General features: G+C 40.6%; 1 protein-coding gene across 1 annotated transcript in view; it reads left to right on the top strand.

Moving 5' to 3' along the window:
* ADAMTS20 (ADAM metallopeptidase with thrombospondin type 1 motif 20) overlaps positions 1 to 25,933 on the top strand; it is a gene marked incomplete at its 5' end in the record, with an annotated part of 339,654 nt that overhangs the window by 165,470 nt on the left and 148,251 nt on the right. Inside the window, 2 exon segments of the mRNA XM_029617296.1 lie at positions 2,575 to 2,751; positions 25,224 to 25,365. Of these exon segments, the coding sequence (XP_029473156.1) occupies positions 2,575 to 2,751; positions 25,224 to 25,365 (319 nt within the window).

The raw sequence follows: 25,933 nt of genomic DNA, 5'->3' as shown, positions 1-25,933 counted from the left end.
TTTAACCCCTCGATCATTTAATGGTCCAACTGACTCCCTCACAGGCTTTCTGCTTTGGATATATTTTAAAAAGATTTTACTGTGAGTTTTTGCCTCTACGGCCAACTTCTTTTCAAATTCTCTCTTAGCCTGTCTTATCAATGTCTTACATTTAACTTGCCAGTGCTTATGCTTTATCATATTTTCTTCTGTTGGATCCTTCTTCCAATTTTTGAATGAAGATCTTTTGGCTAAAATAGCCTTTTACACCTCACCTTTTAATCATGCCGGTAATTGTTTTGCCTTCCTTCCACCTTTCTTAATGTGTGGAATACATCTGGACTGTACTTTTATGATGGTATTTTTAACAATGTCCACGCCTCTTGCACACTTTTTACCTTTGTAGCTGCTCCTTTCTGTTTTTTCTAACAATTTTTCTCATTATATTAAAGTTTCCCTTTTGAAAGTTTAGCGCTAGAGCCATGGATTGAACAGGTGTAACTTTGTGCACACGAATTAGTGTAATTACCAGGGTACTTACCAGGAAATTTTCAAAGCAAAGATATGTGCATGTTTGCAGTACCGGTGTAAGGGTGTACAGCCACCCTAGGTGGTGATGGCATCACATGATCTCTCTCTCTCTCTCCATGACAAACGGCCCCAGCTCTTCAAAGATATACATATCCAAAAATGGAAAATGCCTTCCAGCTCCATGCCTCACCACTTCTCCTCTCATCCATCTTTTGAAAACTGCAGCCCTTTCCGAATACTCTGCTTCCCCGCCCACTTCCAGCATCCTAGGCACCACCTACCTCGCCTAATGCTTCTGTTGGCCCTGCATGTTTGCTTTGAAAATATGGGGTAAAGTCTGCATGTAAAAGTTATATGCAGACTTTACCCCTGCCTACACACTTATAAAATTACCCTCCCAGGACATAATTTTAGAAGGCATTTATGTGGGTAAAGCAGTAGCTTACCAGCATAAATACCATTTTCTGAAATTACCCATCCAATACATCTTGCATACATGTATTTTTCTCTGCCCCTCAGAAAGGCATTCTGGGGGGAGAGGGGGATGTGGAGTCTGTACAGGGATTGGATTTATTTGCATACTTTTTAATTTTTAAAAGTCTATGTGTAAATTCCACAGAGGAAACTACTCACACGCATTAGAAGGTATTAAGGTAGTTTTTCTCGTGATAATTTTTAAAGCATAAAAACGTGCCTACTTTTGCTTTGAAAATGAATATAAAGTGTGTGGGTAAAAAGTTAAGAGACTTTACATTGGTTGAAAATTGATCCCCTAATGGGCCTTTCCTGTAATTGTTTACTTATCAATTAAAGAAAACCAATTAAGGCACATACAATGTAAGTGCAATACCTCTGAATATGTTACAGCAATGTTAATAAATACATCAGAGGAAATAATACATCATGTAAAATATTTGTTTACATCACATGTTGTCAGAACATCTTATCAACATCTTATCAATATATTGTGAAACACATACCCAACTGGTTTATTAAATCTTTTAATACATTTATTATAATTTTACGTAAGTTACCAACACTCATATACACACTTATATTCACAAAAATGTTTTCACAGATAAATATTATAGATAGTGCACCCAAAAGACAATAGTTCTAAAACATATCAAACAATCCCATACCCAAATGGACACATATATCATATTATAAATCCAAATACATAGTACTAAAACCCAAATATTAATCCCTCCTCATACTATTAAGCATCACTCACTACACTCATACTTTACTAACCATGCATACCATCTCACTCATTCATCCATAACCATGCTTTACCCTTAAAATGAGTATGAATATTGTCCAGATATCAAATACTATCTATATCTACTATAATCCTACCACATGGGTATTATCCATCCCAATTCACTACCCTCCATTTCTTTTATATATCTATCATATATTCCTTTAATCCAAATTTCCAATAGACAATGTCTATCATATATTCCTATAATCCCGACGGGGATCATCGTTTCAGCCAATCAGGCTTCTTCAGGGGATACAACTCCAAAAACACATGTAACTCATATGCGTGGATTGATCACAGTTGACATCCTCCACACACCTCTTCTAAAGAGATCAATCATTCAACCACATATCGCATGAGATGGACGGGAAATATCCAACTATTCCCATAAACTCATCTTCAACAATCGTCCACATCTATAAACTAAAAACAAAATAAACATCCCGATGCTGACCAATGTCATATAAACACATAATTAAAGATATTTCCCACCAAACATACCATATCTCATTCCACATCTATTGTTTTCAACAACCAATTTGATGATGTTGATGTTTGTTGATGTTAAGATGTTGTGACAACATGTGATGTAAACAAACATTTTACATGATGTATTATTCCTTCTGATGTATTTATTAGCATTACTTATCAATTAAACTTTTTGTGCTAGGACAGAAAAGCACCATAAATCATTACAGAATTTTCTTCATGTACCTTATTTTGTTAATAATCTACCAAATGCAAGCTAGAAAAAAATAGTCCTTGTTAAATAGGATTTTTGTCTTTCTGATTCCTTTTAGTGTACTCAGACTTGCGGAGGTGGGATTAAAACGAGGTTAGTGATTTGCCAGCTGCTCAGTGGACAAAGACTGAGTGATCAAAACTGTGAAATCCTTGACAAGCCTTCTAGCACGATGCAGTGTAATGCACATGCGTGTCCTGGGAACGTTTCATGGCACCGGAGTTTGTGGAAAGCGGTATGATAGCAATCTTTTTATCCTCCTTTCTCAATTAATAACGTATAGAGTAATATAGTAAATTTTGACTACAGTGACGTAAAACTGACTGTGAAATGCAGCTCTCGTCTTTTATATTTATTTATTTATTTATTTTAATTTTTTCTATACCGGCATTCGTGATAATATCACATCAAGCCGGTTTACAATAAACAATGGGTGATAACCGGAACAGAGAGCGAAATAATATGAACTATACATAATATAGATGCAGTTACAATAAACAAGGAGTCGTACAACTAGGAGCAAGAAGAAGAAGAGATAGAAACTTTAACATAGTGTATAAACCTGTAGAATGGTGGAATTTCCAAAAATGGATGTTTGAGATTTACAATGAATTGTTCAGTACAAGTATGTAGTTTTTTTTAACAATAAAGAAGAAATCATAAGTAATGAAGATTCTGGATGATTATAATGCTTAGGGGTAGGATACCAGGATGGTTATAATAATAAAAGATGTTGATTGGAGGTTGAATATCGGATAGAATTGTGTTTAATCTGAGTCTGGGAAGGCTTGTTTGAAAAGCCATGTTTTAAGTCTTTTTCTGAAAGTCAGTAAGCAGGGTTCCTGTCTAAGTTCCGTTGGTATGGAATTCCAAAGAGTGGGTCCTGCTGTGGAGAAAGCCCTATCTCTGTAAGTTATGTGGAGGGAAGTTTTGGAAGGTGGTACTTGCAGAGACTCTTTGTAGTACTCTCTTATGGGTCTGGAGGAAGTATGCTTTATGAAAGGGATTTGTAGGTTGAGAGGAGCGATTTGTTGGATGGATTTGTAGATTATGGTGATTGACTTATAAAGAATTCTGAAATGGATTGGCAGCCAGTGTAATTCTTTAAGGATTGGGGAAATGTGCTCTCTTCTCATTGTATTAGTTAGGATTCTGGCTGCAGTATTTTGAACCATTTGTAGTGGTTTGGTATGTGCTGATGGGGTACCTAATAATAAAGAATTGCAATAGTCTAACTTGGAGAAGAATATTGCTTGTAGGATAGTCCTGTAGTCATGGATGTGGAACAGTGGTCTTATTCTTTTTAGAACATGCAGTTTATAAAAGCAGTCTTTAGTAGTCTGGTTTATGAAAGCTTTTAAATTAAGCCTATTATCGATGATTGCGCCCAAATCTCTTACTTTTGTTGTTTGTAAATTAGTTTGAGGAATTGTGGGTGTGTGGCAGATCTCTTAAATTTAGCAGCTAGGATCTTTGTTTTTTAGACTGATGGCTATCTGGCCAGGCATATGGTGCTATACATCAGATAACCATGATGAGGGTAGTTTTGTAAAGTCACACACAAGTTAGTCAGCAAATACATGCATGAGAGTACTTTGAAAGTTATGCCACCAAATCTACCCACAAGCACTTACCCCTGCTAAAATGTGCACAGAATTTTTTTTTTAATTTACAAGCATGCTTGTCGAAATTCAAATAAATCCCTCTCCAGCCCTGTCCCCAGAAACCCCTATGTTCGGCCTGGGAAAATTTATGGGCAGCCCTGGATTTGTCAATAGGCACCCATTATACCTGTGCCTAGGGCAGCAAACATTTAGGGGCAGCAGGCTGGCTAAGATTTGCTGCCTTCTAGTTTCTGAATTTCATTCAGCAGAGAACAGCCTTCTGCTACCCTGAAACAGACCCTTACTGACGGTGAGGGGTTTAAAGGACCAAAAGTGCCTTGAGGCAGCAAAAAACCTAAATCTGTCCCTATTTACAGGCAGGCAATTTTGCAAAAGGCCTTTTCTGTACATAAACTCCCACTCAGGCTCCACACATCCTCCAGACCTATCAGGGAAGTATACAAAGGATCCCTACATGCCGCCCCCACTAAATCCACCCAGCTAACAACCACTAGAGAACAGGCCTTCTCGACAGCAGGACCTAGCATATGGAATGCCATCCCCCCGGAGCTCAGATAGGAACCTTGTTTGCGGACATTTAAGAAAAAGCTGAAGACCTGGCTATTTCGTCAAGCCTTCCTGTAACTAAACCAACACCAGCTAGTTTATAGAATAGGTCGTGGATATTAGACTGGTAACTAGACAATCTTCAGCAAAGTCACTATTACAGCACTGTTATTGTTACTGAGTTACTCTTTCCGCTGCTAGCGTCTTCTTCTCCCTACCCCAGTACCCCTGTTTTATTGTAACTTTCCTGCAACTTGTTTTTGTTAAGGTTAAGGTTTCTTGTCACACTGTTTATTGTAAACCGATTTGATATGATATTTTTCATGAAGGTCGGTATAAAAAAAAGTTTAAATAAATAAAACATTGCTTTAATAGCAGAAATCCCTTTGAAAACTACCCTCAATATGTGCTTTGCAGAGCATATACTGATGAGTTGATCTTCTCTGTAATCAATATGAAGAGGGCAATATTCAAGTTTATTGTTCCTCCTTACTGTGGGTAAAAGTGTGCTTGCTCTTTGACAGTACATATGTAACCCCCAGACTGGGATCCTATGAAGGCGTCCATAGGGCACAAGCAATATCCCCAGGGCTAAGTGATCTTCCCCCTTCTCTTAATTCTTCAGGCCTGGACCTATAGGGTTATCCATAAGGGGAGGGAGGATAACCTTCTGGACCCTGGGCATAAACTTTCAGTTTCTCTAATAGACACCAATAACCAAACTGGAGGCAAAGCTAGTGTTCCAATACAAGTTTAATAATGATTTGGAATAAACATGACATATGGCACTTTATACAAATATCTTCCAGTTAATATCAATAAAACAAATCAATTCAGTAGACAGTAAATCTGTGGTTCTTGGCTCTCTTAATTCAATCCTCAGGGTCCCACCATATTCTGGTTTAGAATTATGATATCTTCTTGGATTACTTTCAACATTGGGGATATCTTCCCAATTTAAACGCCCAAATCAAATACGTTGAGTCCATTTGCTGGATATCCATTTCTCCTCTCCTTTTCGCCACCACTTATGTTGAATACTGAACAAGTATCCTATCTCCGTCAGTGCTTCTGCTGTATTGCCACTGATCATCCTGGGCTGAGAATACCAGATGGGAAGATACGTCAAAATCCCAAAATAAAAGAGAAAGGAAGGGTAGAAAACTTCTTTTCAACTGAAATTCAAATCAGGGACAAAATCTTCTCCAAACTCCATGAGATAAATCCATTGGGAAACTATCTAAAAAAATTCCTCATCCCACTGACTGGAGCCTACGAGTTTCTAGGGAAGAAGAAGTGAAAAGAAGCACTCCTCCCTCACCAATTTTCAACCAAAACAACTCTAGGGGTCTCTTTCTTATAAAGACACAGGCAACAACCATTGCAGCAGTCTCACATGAGGGTGCAGTAGCATAAATGGTATGTTCCTCTCTCCTTCGAATGCATGGCTTTTCTACATGCCACACCTTTTTAGGGGTTCCAGTGGGGCCCCACATACTATATATACTTCACACATGTTAAAAAGTGGATGTGGTTGGTTTGGGAGCGGAAAAGTACATGCGGTGATTTAATTTAGAAATCGCCAAGTATACTTTGTTCATCTTTGAATGCAGGTGTTAAGTGCTTGGGTATTTTATAGCTGCAATGTGCACATTGGCCTAGATTTTCAAAGGGAAACTCCATGGGGAGCTTCCCTTTGGAAAGGAGCTTGCTGGTAACCATGGTCTTGCATCCTCCTCAGGCAGTTTTATTGTTGCTCTCTATGAGGGTAATTTTCAAAAGAAATTCTATGGGTAAAACAGTGCATTATCCACAGAAATGGCCCTTTTGAAAATTGGCAGGCTGGTATGTGTATAAAATTATGTGCTTGCACCCTATATATGCATAATTTTAAGCACATTGAGACGTGTCTTTTCCTTAGGGCAGACTCTGGGTAGGGATTTGGATATGTGTGCATACTTTTCAATTTTCAACAGCAAATTTCTCTGAAAACATTTCCTGTATAAAGGAGCAGGTCTAACCTTGTGTAGGTAATTTTCATGAAATAATTTTCAAAGCGATCTTACACACATAAGCTCGCTTTGAAAATTGGTATAATTTATGCATATAAAAGCCTGAAAATAAATGTCTTTTATAAAATTTTCCCCATTTGTATATGTATGTATGAAATTTTATATTTATTGATATACTAGCAGACAATTAAAGCCGTGTATATATTTAATCTTATAGAACTTTTCGCCATATTTCAATGCCAGGTAACTGGTACTATCACACACATATTTATTAAACACTGTTTTAATATAATGTTTTTAATTGGTATTTTCTGCATAAGAAAGTGAAAACATTGCAATTTATTAGTTCTAAATTAATGTTTTAAAATGTTCTTAGTCAAGGTAATAATGAAATTAATGAATTATCATACTTACTTCTTTCACTGTGCAAGCAGACTTTCTGTATGTAATGCAAGTATATGTAAACTATTTAGTGTAAATCAAAAGAACAAATGGCACGCAATGTGTATTCTGTAACAGTTTTATGTTTGAAAAATATTGCTAGAAAGTAGAATGTTCAAGGTGAAATTTACAATCCCGATGCATGCATTAATTAGGGGATGGGTGAATATGTCGGGCTCACACGCGCCAAGTGGATTTTAAAAAGCCACTTGATACCCGCGTAAATGCCGCATTGTGCACATCTCTGAAGTTTTCAAAAAGGGGAGGGGGCATGGGCATTTCGGTGCATGAAGCTGAGATGCCATGTAATTTATAAAATAAAGATAAATAGGCTGATCAGCAGGCTTTAAGGGTTGGGAATAATTGAGGGGCGTGAAGGTTATTAAACCAGGGGGTGAACTGGGGATGAACTGGTAAAACTGGAAATGGCGTTGGCACCCACCCCTTTGAAAAAATTCCACGATTTACACTTTAGAAGCAACATTTGCTCATTCTTGCGCGCACTCACATTAAATTTGGCACATGCGCACGCAGCAAGGCTGTTTTATAACATTTGCACATATATGTGTGTAAGTTATAAAGTGTCCGTGTCCCTGGGAGCAGGCTGATGAAAGTGTGCACATGAGTGCCTGCGCACTGGTTTGCAAGTTACTGCCCCTGTATATAGCTTAAATCTTTCACATTTGAAGGCTTACCTATTTATCTGGTTTTTTTATTTTACTGTTGAACCTCAGTGTGCCTGGGCCTGGGGTAGTTGAAAGATGGCTGCTGCTAATGTTGAGGTTCCGTTTGGGGGCAGTTGATGCTGAGGGTGTGCCAAGAGTCACCTGAACACCCCCCCTCCCTGTTATGTTATCTGAAGAGAGAGGACTAGCAACAACAAGTAAAGGAGATGAGGGAAGTAAGTGTTCAGGCTCAGAGACTCTTCAACACTAATAAGTCTTGCCTTAAGTTCTTCTGGAATTTTTCTTGGAAAGGACTGAAATAATTAGCAGCTTTCTGAAGGATGTAAAAAAAAAAAAAAAAAACCTTTAGAAATAATTTTCAGAGTCATCTACATGCATAAAGCCTGGTTATATACCGCTTTTACAATATAAAAATGAATCAAAATGGTTTACAAACAGTACATACATAATAAAATACAAAAAACCAGAGCAGTATAGTATAAAAACTAGATAACAAAAACAACAATGGAAGGACAAAACTAATAAAAACTAAATTAATATCCAGTCTTAGTATTCAGAATACCAAACCACAAATATTGTTAAAAGAAGTAGCTGGAGAATGGGGGAGGTTAATAGTCAAGGGTGATTAATAGTGTTCTGATGCAAAAGTCTCAAAAGCTAATTGAAATAGGTAAGTAAAATGCCTGTCTGAATAGACAGACAAATAAGGAGTATCATTTGTTTATGATATTGGATAACAAAAGAGTATGTGCCTGAATTTACTATTTAAATTGGTAGTTCAGGGCATGCGTATTAGATGCATTTTAAGCTGCTGCCTTACCATATATCTGTTATAGTTTGTGGTAACATAATAGATCAGGAGTGGCTAACTGTGCTTCTGAAGTGCCACAAATAGGCTTGGTTTTTAGGATATCCAAAATGAATATTCATGAGATATTTGCATACAATTGGAAGCAGCAAATGCATATCTACTCATACATAAACATTGGTCTACAGCCAAAATGCTTCTGAAATGAATGTGGTCAAATTTTACTAAATTTGGATCACTGAGAACGAAAATACTTAACATTGTTGATTGGCTTTAGTTTTCAAGATATGCTACTGGGTAAGTATATACAACCTTTGACTTGGGAATTGCAGAGGAACGTGAGTTAAGAAGGGAAAGGATCTCAAATTAAACTAGAAATGACTATTTTGCAGTACATCTTGACTGAATCTATGAATAAATCTATCACTGGGTACACAAAATACTGCTGTTTCCTCTGTGAATGGGGATAGTTGTAAGAAAGATTCCCACTACATCAAGAGAGACTGACCACTCCAACAGTCATTGTAGCCTGGGAGGTAAAATATTCAACTTCCAGCACTTATTGAATCCAGGAAGATTTTGGTTACCACCCTTACACATCAAGCTAGATCTGATGAAGAAATTTGTCACAGTTGTGGACAAAACTAAAGCAGCCTTCAAGTACCTCGGTGGTAAATTTCCAAGGTTAAGTGAAGCTAAGATAAAGGAAAGTGCCTTTGTTGGCTCTCAGATTTGAGAACTTCTTCAAGATGATGTATTTAACTGCTCATTGCATGACAAGGAAAAGACAGCGTGGAAAGACTTCCTGTTAGTGGTAACAAATTTTCTCAGAAACAAGGCAGACAATTAACTACAGGGAGTTGGTGCAAAACCTCCTCAACACACACAAAAGCCTTGGCTGAAATATGTCACTAAAAATACATTTTTTGCACTCTCATTTAGATTTTTTTCTACCAAACTGTGGAGCAGTGAGTGGTGAGTTTGGCAAGTGATTTCACCAGGACATTGCAGCAATGGAAAAATGGTGTCAGGACAAATAAAGCCCATACAGTGCGTGCAGACTATTGTTGGACAGTGACAAGAGATGCTCCATTTAATGAATACAAAAGACAAGCAAAGAAGAGCTGAGTACGAGTAGCCAATGAATAAGAACTAAACTTTGTACATATTTATACATATTGGACCGATATTGAAAGTGCATTTAGTGGCGGCTAGATAGCTGGATAAGTCACTTATCCGGCTATCTTTTAACAGGACAATTTGTGGCAGGCAGCGGACAGATCTAGGTGGCATTACATAGCTGGTTAACTTAACCGGATAAGTAGTAATATCGTTCATATCTAGTTAAGTTAATCGGATACGTTAGATCAGCCACAGAGCTGATCTAACTTAGCCAATTTAAATTATCAGTGGCCTAAGTAAGTGGCCTGACCATGTTATAAGTCAGTGTTTACTGAAGAGAATGTTGGGGAGATACCCATTCCAGAGAAGGTTTTCATGGGTAATGATTCAGATGGACTGAAACCAAATCATGGTGAACCTTAGAAGATGTGGTAGGCCTGATTGACAAACTGAAGAGTAGTAATCACCTGGACCGGATGGTATACACCCCAGGGTTCTGGAGGAACTAAAAAATGAAATTTCAGATCTATTAGTAAAAATTTATAACCTATCATTAAAATCATCCTTTGTACCTGAAGACTGGAGGGGTGGCTAATGTAACCCCAATAGTTTAAAAGGGCTCCAGGGGAGATCCGGGGAAACTACAGACCAGTTAGTCTGACTTCAGTGCCAGGAATAATAGCAGAAAGTGTTCTAAATATCAAAATCACCAAACATTTAGAAAGACCATGGTTTAATGGAACAAAGTCAGCATGGCTTTACCCAAGGCAAGTCCTTGACTCACAATCTGCTTTCACTTTTTTGAAGGAGTTTAATAAACATGTAGATAAAGGTGAACCAGTAGATGTAGTGCATTTGGATTTTCAGAAGGCAATATGACAAAGTTCCTCATGAGAGGCTTCTAGGAAAAGTTAAAAAGTCATGGGATAGGTAGTGATTGTCCTCTCGTGGATTGTAAACTGGCTAAAAGACAGGAAACAGAGAGTAGGATTAAATGGACAATTTTCTCAGTGGAGGGGAGTAGGCAGTGGATTGCCTCAGGGATTTGTACTGGGACCCGTACTTTTCAATATATTTATAAATGATCTGGAAAGGAATATGACAAGTGAGGTAATCAAATTTGCAATTGATACAAAATTATTCAGAGTAGTTAAATCACAAGCAGATTGTGATAAATTGCAGGAAGACCTTGTGAGACTGGAAAATTGGGCATCCAAATGGCAGATGAAATTTAATGTGGATAAGTACAAGTTGATGCATATAGGGAAAAATAACCCATGCTATAGTTACACAATGTTAGGTTCCATATTAGGTGCTACCACCCAAGAAAGAGATCTAGGCGTCATAGTGGATAACACATTGAAATCGTCGGTTCAGTGTGCTGCGGCAGTCAAAAAAAAGCAAACAGAATGTTGGGAATTATTAGAAGGAGAATGGTTGAATGAAACGGAAAATGACAATGCCTCTGTATCGCTCCATGGTAAGACCACACCTTGAATACTGTGTACAAATTGCCTGGTCGTCGCATCTAAAAAATGATATAGTTTGCGATGGAGAAGGTACAGAGAAAGGCGACAAAAAATGAATAAAGGGGTTGGAATACTCCCCCATGAGGAAAGACTAAGAGGTTAGGACTGTTCGCTTGGAGAAGAAATGCTGAGGGGGGGATATAGATAGAGGTGTTTAAAATCATGAGAGGTCTAGAGTGTAAATGTGAATCAGTTATTTAGTCTTTCGGATAATAGAAGGACTAGGGGGCACTCCATAAAGTTAGCATGTGGCACATTTAAAACTAATCGAGAGAAGTTCTTTTTCACTCAACGCACACTTAATCTCTGAAATTTGTTTGCCAGGGGATGTGGTAGTGCAGTTAGTGTAGCTGGTTTAAAAAAGGATTGGCTAAGTTCTTGGAGGAGAAATCCATTACCCTGCCTATTAATTAAGCTTGACTTAGAAAATAGCCACTGCTATTACTAGCAACAGTAGCATGGGATAGTCTTAGTTTTTGGGTACTTGCCAGGTTCTTATGGCCTGGATTGGTCACTTTAGAAAAAGGATGCTGGGCTTGATGGCCCCTTGGTCTAACCCAGTATGGCATATTTCTTACTGAATATCCCTTGCAACTTAGCCAGATAAGTCATATCCAGCTAAGTTACTTACCCAGCCAACGCTGAATATCGGGCGGGCCCAATAGTTTTCGGCCTTTGTTTCATAGTAAATTTTATATTTCTATAATACTTTTGCTGAATTTTATTTTTAAAGTGTTACTTAAACAGGGACAGGTGAAATTTTATATAACTATAAATACACGAAAAGACCTAAGTTTACAATTTATGATTAAACTCTTACTCTTTACGCCAAGACATAGACTTAAAATGTAAACTTAAGTATCATGGAAACAGTAGCCAATCAGCTGGTTTAATTGTCATATCTGAATTCAGCACATCAAAAATTAAGCAGATGATTTCTAAAATTTGTGTATTCCAGTATAATTATTGTGGCTGTCCTGAAAAACAGATACCTTTCTGGCTCTTGAGCACCAAAGTTGGCCTTCCTCTTTATTAGTTGATGGCAAATGAGAACCAATTGGCATATTCAAGGACCTGTGCACTAAAGGTTAGCATGCACATTAAGAGATGAATTTTAGAAGCCCGGCATATACTTATTAGGTGATGTGTGGATAGTTGGGCTCGCGCACACCAAGATTTTAAAAGTTTCCTGGAAACACGTGACTCTCCCGCAGTGTGCACATTCTAAAGATTTCAAACGAGGCAGTGGACATGTCCTGGGCAGGGCATGGGTGTTTCATGTGGTGAACCAGAGATGTGCATGTAAATACTTATAAGCACTAACATGCACTGAGATCCCCTGCCATATAACTTTAACTTCTGCTATGGATGATATGTAAGTTAAAAAATAAAGAAAACTAGGCAGATCTGTGGGGCTTTAAGGGTTGGGACTAACTGAGGGGAATGAAGGCTATTAAACTAAGAGGGTTTGGAAGACCTATCTCTTAACTGGGTGAACTGGGGATGAGCTGGTAAAACTGGAATGCATGCGCCTCTTTTAAAATCCCTTGATTTCCATGGTAGAAGCAGGATTTGCGCACACATGTGTTGCAACTTGTGGACCCTTGGACCGATACAAATGTTGACACTACCTGCAGGGAGGAGCCCTGCAGGTCCTCATCGTCGGTTGGTGGAGTTGGCCGGTGCAGAGACCCAATAGGACCTACACCAATACTAGCCCTTGTTCCCCACAGGTTGAGCCCTTGGGTACCAGGGCCAGCTGGTCTTAGGTGCAGATCTCCAAAGATGAACAACTCCATGAAGGGTGGAAGGCATGAGCTGAGTCAAGATTCCTAGGGTCGTGGCAGGCGGCAATCCAACGAAGTCCGGAAGTCGTACCAGAAGTCAGGGCAGGCGGCAATCCAACGAGGTCTGGAAGACGTACCAGAAGTCGGGGCAGGTGGCAATCCAACAAGGTCCAGAGTGATCCAAGGTCAAAGCCAGAAAAGCAATCCAGTAGAGGACAAGGACAGGGACATGGAGTCAGGGACACAGAGTTAGGAACACGGAATCAGGCAACTAGCTACTCACAAAGCAAAGCACTGCAGGCAGGAATGGGCTTAAGTAGACTGGAGGGCTGACATCATCAGAGGGAGCCGCAGGAACTTCCATGCTGCGGCCCCTTTAAATTCCACTAAGGGGCGCGTGTGCGTGCATGCTAGGGAGTTGCTAGTGGGGCCGAATGTCAGCGGCATGGGTGGTGCTCCGAGCCATGAGGAAGCTGGGAGTTGGCAGCGGCTCCCTGCCGCTGCAAGGGAAGTCGGAGCTGGTCCGGGGTAGCACCGTGGCCGGCGAGCGCAACACATGTGCATGCCCACTTAAAATTTGGCGCACACGTGCGCGCAGCCAGACTATTTTATAACATGTGCATAAATGTGTGCATTTATTATACAATGACCATGTCCCTGGATATAGGCCTACATATGTACATAAATGAGCACCTGCGGGCCAGTTTGAAAGTTACCATTTAAGGCTGGAGTGTTTAGTATTCATATGAAATATCATGCTATGCTATTAAGGCCTTAGCGTATATATTAACACAATCCCTGAACGCATTAGCAGGTATGCACTACAATTAACATGAACTCACATGCAAATGGTGCAATGTTGCATGCAAATTAGATCTTAATGGGAGTACATAGCACAGTGTGTGGAGGAGAGCATACTATGCTATTTCACAGATTCCTGTTAAAGCCTAAAATTTAACACTGACATCGGAGTAGGTGTTAAATGCTAGCTTGCACACTGCATTCCAAAATCCTCCGTGCTAAGCGGTCCAAAGTGAAAGGGCTGATTAACATAAAGGATTTCATTTCCATAAACTCTGATCGACTAAATTTCTTCCACCCAGTGCAGACCCTCTATATCCCCGATCAAAATCTCAACCACTTGAACAAAGATCCAAACCTGATTGCTTCCAGCAAAGTCTCAATCCCTCCAAAGCAGTCCCCCATCCCCGCAGTACCAAGATCCCCATCACCAAGGCCCCCCACCAGTAAAAATTGTCCCAACTACCTCAAACCCCAGATCCTTGGATATAACAGCCTTTCTGCCGGCACACCAGTGAATAATGCTATGGTAAAGGTGGAGCACAGCTAGGTGGAATATTTGTCAATGTACAGTAGTACCAGCAAGAGGAATTTCACATCCTTCATGCCAGTGTAGACTGAGACCCTTCAGGATTCATACCAGATGGTTGGGAGGGGTGTTGGTGCTAGAATGCTCTTCATCAGAATTGAAGAGGGTATTGGGTCAGGACTTTGATTAGAACACTGGAGTGTGGATCGAGGATCAGTATCTGCATCAGTGGTGGGATACAGAATTGATGGGAATAATTGGGGTCTGCATGAGAGGTGGGGGAAGGTTGGCTGATCTTGATGGGTGGATTAGAAGGTTGATATTCCCTATGATAACCTGCCCTTTCATTTTCAGGAAGTTAGCACAGGCGATATCGAGATGCAGCATGCAAACATTAGTTTCTGATTTAGTGTATGTGCTTTTTTTGTATGCCTACTATATTGGCTACATTTTTACTAGTCATGCAAAAAAAAAAAAAAAGAGTAGATCACTCATTAAGTGGTGTTGTAGCATGCGCACTAAAAATATTTGCGTGCATTTTAGTACATAGCCCTCTCAGTCTATTCAGTTGCCTTCATCTCTAATTCTCTACCTTTTGGGGGTAGATGAGCATACTAATTCCCACACGTAAACCAAAACAAGCATGTTTAAAATGCTGACCTCCCCAACTTCCCCTGGTAGGTAAGGTCTTTTCTCTCCTTTCTTACTCTTATGAGTTCCATGCTTAACCCAGCTCCCTGGCCCCTGTATTAGCATCATGCTGTGCAATATTACATCACCAAAACTAGTGACACTGTTCTCTGAAATATCCAGCTGCTCCATGCAGGTTGCCTCAGCCTTCTTGGAAACCCAGTGCCAACATATGGCCACTCTCTGCCCATTGACTTTGGTCCTCTAAAGTTCCATATGACAGCGCAAACACTCAAGCTATCTACCTCGTCTTCTAACTGTTGCCCCTCACCCTCCACCACCACCTGCCCTTACCACTGTTCAAACTCTGTCCTAGTTTTGTTCATCACTACCTCTGCCAGTAGGCTATTCCAATCACATACCACCCTCTTAATAAAACAGTCTTCTTACATTTCCTCTCAGTAAAGAGGAGTGGTTTTATGTTTCCCTGTACGTTATTATCATGATTAAATACAGAACATTTCCAATTAATCAACAAGTCTTAGGCCTGTAGAGCACTGCATTGGAATGGCTGGCATTTGTTGACTATAGTGCTGCTGCATAAGGTTTATGCAGATTGATGCAATCTTGGTGCTTCAGTCTGCATGTTTTTTGTTGCTGCTTTATGGTTATTAACAAATGATGGTGACTTTCCAGTTTAAAAGAAAAAGCAAAACATGAAACATTGGAAGGTGGTTGTCAGGAATAGGCCCATTGGCCATTATTATTTTCAATCTTAATTCAGGAATATATTGATTTGTTTGTAGCAGTTATTGTCAAATTCTCATGACACCAACCCTGATGAAGATTTTTTTTCTCTTTGTTTTTCATCTTGGAAAAATTCCAATAGAAAGAGCTGTCTGCACTAGTGGAAGAAATATTACTTTATTCACTCGATTGAAACCACATGTAGAAAACCACTTTCATTCAATCTGTTTCAAGACGAATAATTTATGTGCCATGTTTAGAAGACAATGATTTCATTGTATATTGCAATGTGCATTCATTCTTTGCAAAAATAAAGGGCATTTATGGATTTTTCCTTAACCCTTTATATTAAAAGGATTAGAAGAGCTGATATCTTGGTTTTCAAAACCATCTACATTTTTGATACCTCGTCATGCACTGTCAAATTAAAGAATATCTCATTTTAGTAATAAATTATATGCTTTAATGCATAATAGCCTGAAGATTAGCATATCACACATTTTATTACCTCATACTCTTCATGAAGGGAATACTCTACTAAAGGCAAACTTGACAAAATGAATAATCACTACTATAAAATTAGTAACCGTAAATAAAATTAGAATGGTTAAATATTAGTGAGTATTATTTGATGTAAATAGAATGGAGTTGTTTCAGTGTTGTAGATACATATGTAAATTTCATGAAGTTTACGGTAAATACTGGCTGGTAATTGCTTTAATTGAAGTATGTTTGAGATCAAATTCATTTTTGTGTGATTAATCAAATTATTAAATATGTTATAAATGTAAGCTTAATTGCTTGTTTTTATATTCATATTATGGTGTTATGTGAGTGAACCATAAACCCCTTTTATGTGTCATAGTGGGACTGGGGCTCTCTTTAGTAAGTGTAAAATTAACATGTTTTTAGGTAGACATACGGCTGGATTTTCTAATGTCGTACGGCTTTCTGAATCGCATGGTAACAGGGGGCGATAACAGGTGAAAGGTGGTGCTATTGGGCGCGCTACTGGTGGCGATAACAGGTCTTACCTTATCGCCACCAGCAAAGTTTCCACTGCATCCTCCCCGACACCGCCCCAACTCCTTCTCTTCCGGTCCCGACTCCGTCACTATCTAACTATCGCGTGTGATATCAATAGAAAATGACCCCCATAGATTTTTAGTTGACCATCATTTCAAACATTCCATTATTAAGAGTCTTGTATTGCAGTGACTTTAGCTTAGATTTTCCATGGGGCTTACTGGTTTTCAGGTATTTTGCAATCACAGGCCTGCAAGCCAGTTTGCAAAAGGATGCTCTCCACAGCATTTCCCTTTGAAAATCCGGTGGTGGGCTGGTACCTCGGGGATTCCTCATATGCATCTTGCCATTGCTCCCTGCCCTCGCCTCGATGCCCCCCCCTTTTACCTCATGGAAAACATAAAACATATTGTGGATACCTGTTTACCCATAGAGCATCCCTTGATGGCATTATATTCTGCATGATATATTTTGTTAAGAAGTTCAAAACATTGAATATTAAATGTCATTGTACTGTAGACTTCATCAAGACTAGGATTATTTCTCTATTATAGCTTGATATGAAAAAATTTCTAAATGCATATGAACTAAATATGGTTGTAGCAAATGCTGAGGGTTGGAAAACATCTCTTTCAGAATTGACTTTCACAGCAACGACCGGTGACATGGTTGAATAATATATCTTTGGAATATTTTTATCTACTTTCACTTTAGTAATAATTTTATATTGTCTTGAAATACTATAAAAATGCAATCTTCAGAACCCAGGAGAAATCTTATATACTGTAAATAGAAAACATCATTAAAATCCAAAATGGTTTTCAACATTTATGCAGTTTAGCACAAAATCAGGTTTCTAAAATTTCACTGCTTTCAATGAACAATCTCCTGGGAAAGCCATATGTAGCTTTTAATAATAGTTTGCCTGCAGTATACAGTAGAGGTGGACAAACATACACTATCTGATGTAAAACTCTACCCATTTTGTAATATAACTGGTCAGGCTTATTTAATTAATTGTTTTTTAATATAATATGATAGTTGAAAAAACCCATTCTGTATACCTATTATTCCTGTCCACACTGACAAGGATAAATCCCAGCTGCCAGCCATAAAGCATGATCACTTATAGGATACATTTTTTAGCCAAGACTGTATTTGTCATCTTCTTCCTTTATACTCCACCTTTTGTGTAAATGAGTAGACAATATCTCCTGTTTAGTTCACCCCAGTACACCGTCCTTCCTATGTCTAACCATGAAGGCTGACAATAATTTAAATAGCTACCAACATTAGAATAACCATTGCCTGGACATCCAGCCTTCCAGATCCATATGGTCTTGCTAGATGGCTCCTTGCCATCACTGACTAATTATATTGACCCAGTTGACACAAGGAGTATTTCGCAGCTGTAGCCTTTCTGCTAGGACTTCTAGAGGTTGGTACAGAGTGAGCTGATGAGAGGTAAACTTATTCAGGTAACTTTACTGGGATATTCAGTGGAAGTTAGTTGAAAGTGTTTTTCTGAATATACCCGGGTAACTTCAGGACCACCATTTTTCCCATCAAACTTTCTAGCATAACTTCAGTTAGAGAGCACTCATTTTGTGCGCTGCTTCCTGGCTAAAGTTTAGCCCTGCCTCTGCCTCCCCTCCCTGTCTAGATAAATTTTGTTTGCACAAAATATATGCTGTTGAATGCATGTTTTTGTGTGCACTTTATTGCATCAACCTGATATTGTTTCTTTACCTTTACAAATCAATGAACACCCAGAAGGAATGTTAGAAAACTCCTAATACGGTATAGGCTCTACAGCAAAGTTATCTTTCCAACTGTATCCCTTCCATCTCTTTCTTTGCCCTAGCTACCTCTGTTTCATGTTACTAATATCACATGCAGCTGTCCATTCTTGTATAAATACACATAAATGTCATCACCATCATTTTTATGTCTTATCATTTCAGTCTCCCTTAGAGTGAAACAAGATGGGGCTTGTATTAAAATAGAAAGAATGTCCATGAGATGCCATCAGCCAACTGGTTTATAAAATTATTATTTAGTTGACAGTGTGAAATTCAGTGGGCATGTAAAGACATTCCAGGTCCCCATGGACACAAATGTATTTACTATATACACCCTTCCTCTTTTGAACTTTATTTTCCCAAACAGTTATTGCACATAAGAAATATATTACACCAAAGAAGGAATTGGTAATAAATGAAATAACTAGCAGCAGTGAAGAAAGCCAATTGCCAGGCTTTCCAGTTTAAATGCATAGGGGTAGATTTTCAAAAAGCACGATTTGGCGTACTTCTGTTGGCGCATCAGGCGCGAACAAAAGTACGCTGGATTTTAGTAGATACGCGCGTAGCCGCTAAAATCCTGGATCGGCGCGCGCAAGGCTACCGATTCCGAATAGCCGGCGCGCGCCGAGCTGCGCAGCCTACCTCCGTTCCCTCCGAGGCCGCTCCGAAATCGGAGCGGCCTCGGAGGGAACTTTCTTTTGCCCTCCCCTCACCTTCCCCTCCCTTCCCCTACCTAACCCACCCCCCCGGCCCTGTCTAAACCCCCCCCCCCTTACCTTTGTCGGGGGATTTACGCCTCCCAGAGGGAGACATAAATCCCCGCGCGCCAGCAGGCCGCTAGCACGCCGGGACGCAACCTGGGGGCGGGTACGGAGGACGCGGCCACGCTCCCGGACCGCCCCGGGCCATAACCACGCCCCCGGACCTGCCCCCGAAACGCTACGTCCCGCCCCGAAAACGCCGCGCGGATCGGGCCCGCCCCCTGACACGCCCCCCTCGGAAAACCCCGGGACTTACGAGAGTCCCGGGGCTCTGCACGCGCCGGTAGGCCTATGTAAAATAGGCGCACCGGTGCGCAGGGCTCTTAAAATCCGCCCCATAATGTATTGGCCATAGGGAGATATCAGTAGATTCCACAAATTTAAATCCTGTTCTATAGAATAAAGTCCTAACTCAAACAATTCATAGGTATGTATGTATATATATATATAGGTATTTTTTTCACATTTTTTCTTTTATTGACAATACTATGTGGCTGGCACAAGAACTAAATCATACAAAGAGGCCTATGCAATAAAGCTTTACTAAAAATTATTTTGCATGTACTCACAAAAAAATGTTAATGTCTATGCTAAAGCAACACTTAATGGTCTATGCACAACATTTTATCATGTACATGCATAAAAATAGCCTACATGGCGCATACATGGTAGTAATGTGCTTATTAACTTAAAAAAATATAGAATGCGTGTTAGCTACTTCCTGAAATCACCTGTACTAACCAATCCAAGCCATTTACCATATGGTGAATTTCATCTTCAACCCTCCATTAAAATTAACTTCCTTCTATACCAGTGATGGCTAACCTATGACACGCGTGTCAGAGGTGACACGCCGAGACTTTTTGCTGACACGCGCAGCGTTTCGTGGACTATCGGGAATTTTTTTTTTTTTATCGGCTGTGCCAAGCCTTTTTTTTTATCAGCTGCGTCGACCCTTTAAAACTAGTTTTTTAGTATCCCCCCACCCTCCGGACCCCTCCACCCCCCCCAATGCCCCCGGGCGCAGCGACAGGCAGATAGGCAGGGCCGTGGTGAGGCTCACGTATTAAGAAATATTAAGGTAGTTTAATGTTTTTCAGTTCACCAGTAAATATCTACTTTTAAAGAAATCCAATCCCCTTGTGAATTTCACTTCTTGCACCTACTAATTTTCATACTACTTTCCCCAATCTTCACTGTACATATCATGTCACCCATATAGTAATAATACCCCAAGTCTCTATAGTTATCTGTAGCTGTAAAGAAAAAGAAAAATATTAGAATATAGTTGTTGCATCTAGACCTCTCCATACAACTAAAATGAAAATAATGTTATAATTGAGACAAAAGAATCTAAAAAAAATGTCAAGTTGGAAACCATTTTTTCATTTTTATTAATTTTTATACCCAAAGGAGGTTTTTCTTTCTTTTTTTTTTTAAAATATATTTCAGAACAAGTAACGCTCAATAAACATACAGCAATGATGATTAACTTAAGTCAAAGAAAATTAGTGAATATTCAAATGATTTGCAAATATGATCAATAATCAAATTAATCTAATAGCTAAAAAATATTAACTTATAGTCCAGGTGTATGGATAAATATCTAAATCTGGTAAAAAGTGTCATATTGACCAGCAGCTATTTTGATACACCACAGTATCTAGGTCATCTAGTAAACTGAGTCAAGTCCAGGATAATTAGATTAAGGTAGGAACATTAATCCCTTTGTTAAAATAAGTTGACCCCAGAATGTGTCCCATCAGATGGTTAAAGTCGTTAATCACAGGACCTGCAACAGAACAGAGAAAAACACACACAAAACACAGCAGAATAAACATTTCAACTAGAATCATAACTTGTCCAGTCCTTTCAGAAGGTAGCATGTTAATTTATTAAGCCAGCTAATACTCTGGATGAGGCTTTCTGATGGTGGTCCCATCTGGCATGATCTGCTCCTCATACTCATAATGATGGACACAGTAGGAAGCACATACATCACACAGTGCTTGTGGATTTTTTGCCCTTGCTTCATTTCTTTGACTTTCATCTCCACCATCTTCTGGAACAGTTGATGGTTCCTTCTGTATTCTGCATAGACTTTATCTTTTAAATGCTGTTCATGTGGTACATATGGTTATTGGACCACAAATAATTCTTGTAGTCTTCCCACAATTAACTAGTCTGCGGGTGAGTTTACAGTTGGTAGGTGGATTCTAGTCATCCAGGCATCTGGTAGAGGGGCTTGTAAAAAGTCCACTTCAGGGAGTGATGACAAATCACTTGATTCAGTTAGCGATCCCCTTACATAAGACCAAATTGCTTCTTACTCTAAAGGGGGAGAAACCTCTACAGGAACTCTTGAGTCCTATTCCAGCTCCCTTCACTGATTCCCAGTTCCTTAGCGACATCTAAATAATCTTGTACAGTCTTGGGTACTGGTGCTAATAAAGGTGGATCCTCCACTGTAATCCTACTGGCAGTGCTAGTAGATAGCAATGATGATTCTATTTGGTCACAAGTCTCAAGAGTCTGAGTCCATTGTTGAATGGCTCCAGATGAAATAGCAGGCAGAGAGGTAGCCTAGTGGTTAGAAAAGTGAGCTGGAAACCAGTGTTCAAATCCCACTGCCATTCCTTATGACCTTAGGCAAGTCACTTTACCCTCCATTGCTTCAGGTACCAATGTACTGGGGATGCATTAAGCCACATTAGGGCTCTAATGTTCATTAAACAGTATATATTATGCAATATAGTCCTATTGCATTGATATTTTGCATATCCCTGCCCAGTTTCCCTCCCTATTAAAATGAGCTGCTTTACAAGGGATTTGCAAGCATGAATATTGCAAATCCATGCAAAGCAGCTCATGAATAGGCAATATGATGTACATATGACTTAGAATGTTGTCAGTCATGTTAATTTACCTATACCTCCTGAGGAAACGTTAATCCAATGCAGGAGCCTTGGGACCCTAATGCGGGTGCCAAGACTCCAGTGAAGGATTTAAAGTGCCATCCTAACCTAACCGCCCTCCCCCCAAAAAAAAAAAAATATGTAGAGCTGTGTGTATGGGATCAACTGTGACTTCTCTGCTCCCCCCAGAGCAGAGAAGTCACACAAAGTGAAAAAAAAAAAAAAAAGATGTATGTAGTCATGTGACGCCAACTCCCACCCCTCAATTTCTAAGTAGGCCATTTTGTGTAACGTTACCCCCTCAGCTTGACTCCTTATTCCCCAAATTCAATAAAAGACCTCGTTACTCTATAGTGGGACCTCATTTCCCTCCCCCAATACCATCAAAGTATTCCAAAAGTGTTGGTTTCTAGTGGGAGTTCCTACCCCCACCCCCATCCCCTTGCTCTTCCTCCCATACCCCCATACTGTGACAGAAAGACATTCCTCCAGAGAAAGGGCCCGAGGTGCCCTCAAGCCCAGGGCCCAGGCTGCACCATTTTTCAAAATGGCGCTGAGCTGACCTTGCCTCATTTACTTGACTGGGGTAAGATCCAGGCAGTCAGATGTCACACAAGTGATTTTGCATTCCAAAAAAAGAGAATCAGACATGTACATTGGGAAATGAAGCAGCTAATGCATTTTGTGGCTCAGAACAGTGTGGGTCCAAAATGCCTCATTAAATGCCCTATTCACCCCTATTCAGCATTCCCCCCCCAATATTTTGTTTCAGCTTTGAAGTTAAAAATTGTGTATTCACTCCTTGAAACGGGTGAATTACACCACAAAACATTTTATATAATTATTCATTATTAAGATGACCTTCAAAGGGAATAACTTTGGAAGAAAGGTGCAATATGGATATGTTTCCCTTTGATATATTCAAATTGGAATGTTTTAACTGGCTACTTTAAGCTAAGATATATCTTACAGATTTTTATGAAACCCATTTGAAACTGTCATGTGTTTGGCTTTACTTCTGCTAACCGGGGCACTGTGACTGTCCTCTCCCCACCTTGGACCCGGTCCCCATTCAGCCCGGGGAGATAAGGAGACACCAAGAAGGAGGCAGACACAGGATTCACTTTGGAAATGTATGGCCACAGTTTTATTAACTTCACAACAGAAGGAAAACTAAACCACATGCTGAACCTCAACAAATCCCTCCCTTTTAACCCCACCCCTGCCGGTTTCTTGCCTCATCTCTCGAAGCCACTACCAGGGCCATAACCCCTGAACCACCGTTTTTACTATCTCTGCCCCCATTCCCCAGCGAGGCAGCTGAACCTGCCCCTAGGCAGGACTTCCATGGCCTGCCATGTCTCTCAAGGCCTTGCCGGTGGATTGCCAAGTACTAGCTTGCCTTCATGCTCCTAGAAAGGTGGTCTGAATAGATCCAATACCAATCCGGCCAAATGATCTCCCCCCCCCCCTCCCCCCACTTTAAGGCTCAGACACCTGCCAAAGTTGGGCCTTCAACACCAGGCCACTTCCTGAGTCTGAGGAGAAGGCCCAACACCCAACACAAGGACCGTAACCGCAAAGCAATGGAGTAGAACATCCTGAACCAAACCTGGTTCAAAGAACTAAAACATAAAATTAAGTTAGGGTGGTTAACAACGCCTTTGCCAGGCAGTTTAAACATAGCAACATGCCCACGTTAGACAGATGTAGACCATCCTTCTCATACAAGTCCACACATGAGACAAACACCCAGTAGTATTGGATGTGAAGACCACCACCCCCCCAGAAGGCACACAGCCCTGCCCACTTGGCTGTTTACTCTGGCCACCCCCATTGCCCATAGTCACTGATGCACAAATTTGAAGTGAGGGATGATCTCGGACCACATTAAGGTGATGCGGGGTAGCCAAGATGCAATGAGAGCAAGGTTGCAGACTATCGCCTTTAGCAACATCTGACATGTGGGATATCGACTGATGTCACTGCCTCCTAAATGGATGACGATCACATCTGGATGTCTTGGACGTCTGCGAGCAGCTGCCGAAGGAATGGCACCAGCTCTGTGCATCACATCCCCGGCTTGCCACACCACTGAGCTTTTAATAGGAGTGGGTTGTTCAGCCAACAGCCTGGAGTTTTTGTTTCCACATATTTCCTTCAGCCCTGGCAACAAACGAGTGTATCATAAAATCCAGCGTACTTTTGTTCACGCCTGGTGCATGAACAAAAGTACGCGCGCGCGTAAATTTATAAAATCTACCCCACCGAGTCTTACAGAGAACAACAGCGAATTGAAAATCACTGATGGGGTGAAGGTCAATGTGCACCAAGAAGAGGTACCCACTTCATGGCCATAAAGACAGTTAGGCAGCAGCGTTTATGACTGGGCAAGTGTCTAAACCCTGTACCTCAGCCACTACTAGCCGCTGGCCCTTGCCAAGTTGGTCAGTCTTGGATCTCTGGATACAGAGGACAAAGCTGTCATCCAACGCTGCCATCGCACAAAGGGCAAGCCAGAGAGATTGGATGCAATCCGTGTGGACGACACCAACTCCTCCACCTTTAGTGCCGCAAAGAAGGCCAGGCTAAAGGCCACTCGAAAGAGGAGAGTTTTGTAAAGGGAAGCCAGAATAGCCTGCCACAGTTGTAGCAGTTGGCTGTGCATGATAGGACGCTGGCCAGCAGACTTGAAGGTCTCACTGCAAGCCCATCCCACCAACACCAGCTTAACAGTGAAATAGCATGTGGGATTGGGCCATCCCCGTAGTTTGGCAAAGAAGGCCAACCCCACCAGGTGCGACTTGACAGAACCTCTTGAGACGCCAGGGTTCTTAGCTTTGAGGATGTGCTCCACAATCGGGTCCTCGGGAATGACCCCTCCTGCCCTGCCTCGAAACCTCTTGAGTATGCACTAGGGGCCATGGATCTCCACAGCAGTTCGAATGCGGCATTGTTCCACAGGACCAGAGGCATGTTGGCACTGGTTATCCCTCCGCCTCTGCATCTGGGGCCAACTCGCAGACGCAGGACCACTTGAAGCAAGAAAGTGAATTGGTGATCTCTTTGTTGACTCCTGGTACAAGGCGAACCCTAGCTGTAATATTCAGCTTCAGACATGCTAGCACAAATTTGCACAAGAGCTCTGAAATAAGCGGGTACTTGACCAACTGTGAATTTATGGCCTTGACCACAGCAGAATTGTCACACCAGAACACTACTCTCCTATTGCTCAGATGGGAGGGCCAGATATGCAGGGTGACTACAATTGGAAAGATTTCTAGGAACACCATGCTGCACCTAGTCCAGTGGCCATGTGCTGGCACACCAGGAGCCTTGGAAGAATACTCCAAATCCAGTGGAGCCGGCCACATCCGAAAACAATCTGAGGTCATTACTAGAAATTGGGAGTGGCAACTAGTCTGTCGTCCCATTAAAGCTTTTCAGGAATGAAGACCATACTCTTAGGTCTTCCCATATCGCCGTCATGATCCGGACATGATGATGGTTCTTCCAGATGCCTCTGGTAGAAAGAATGAGGCTACTCATAGTAGCAAATGCCAGGCTGCCAATCAAGGACTGAATTTGGCTCAATGAAAGCTTGGGAGAGCATATTGCATTAGTCAAGCGGCCTTGGAAGGCCATCA

The sequence above is a fragment of the Rhinatrema bivittatum genome, chromosome 9, assembly GCF_901001135.1.
Source record: "Rhinatrema bivittatum chromosome 9, aRhiBiv1.1, whole genome shotgun sequence".
Classification (NCBI taxonomy): Eukaryota; Metazoa; Chordata; class Amphibia; order Gymnophiona; family Rhinatrematidae; genus Rhinatrema; species Rhinatrema bivittatum.
This window is presented reverse-complemented; position numbering and strand designations above follow the sequence as displayed.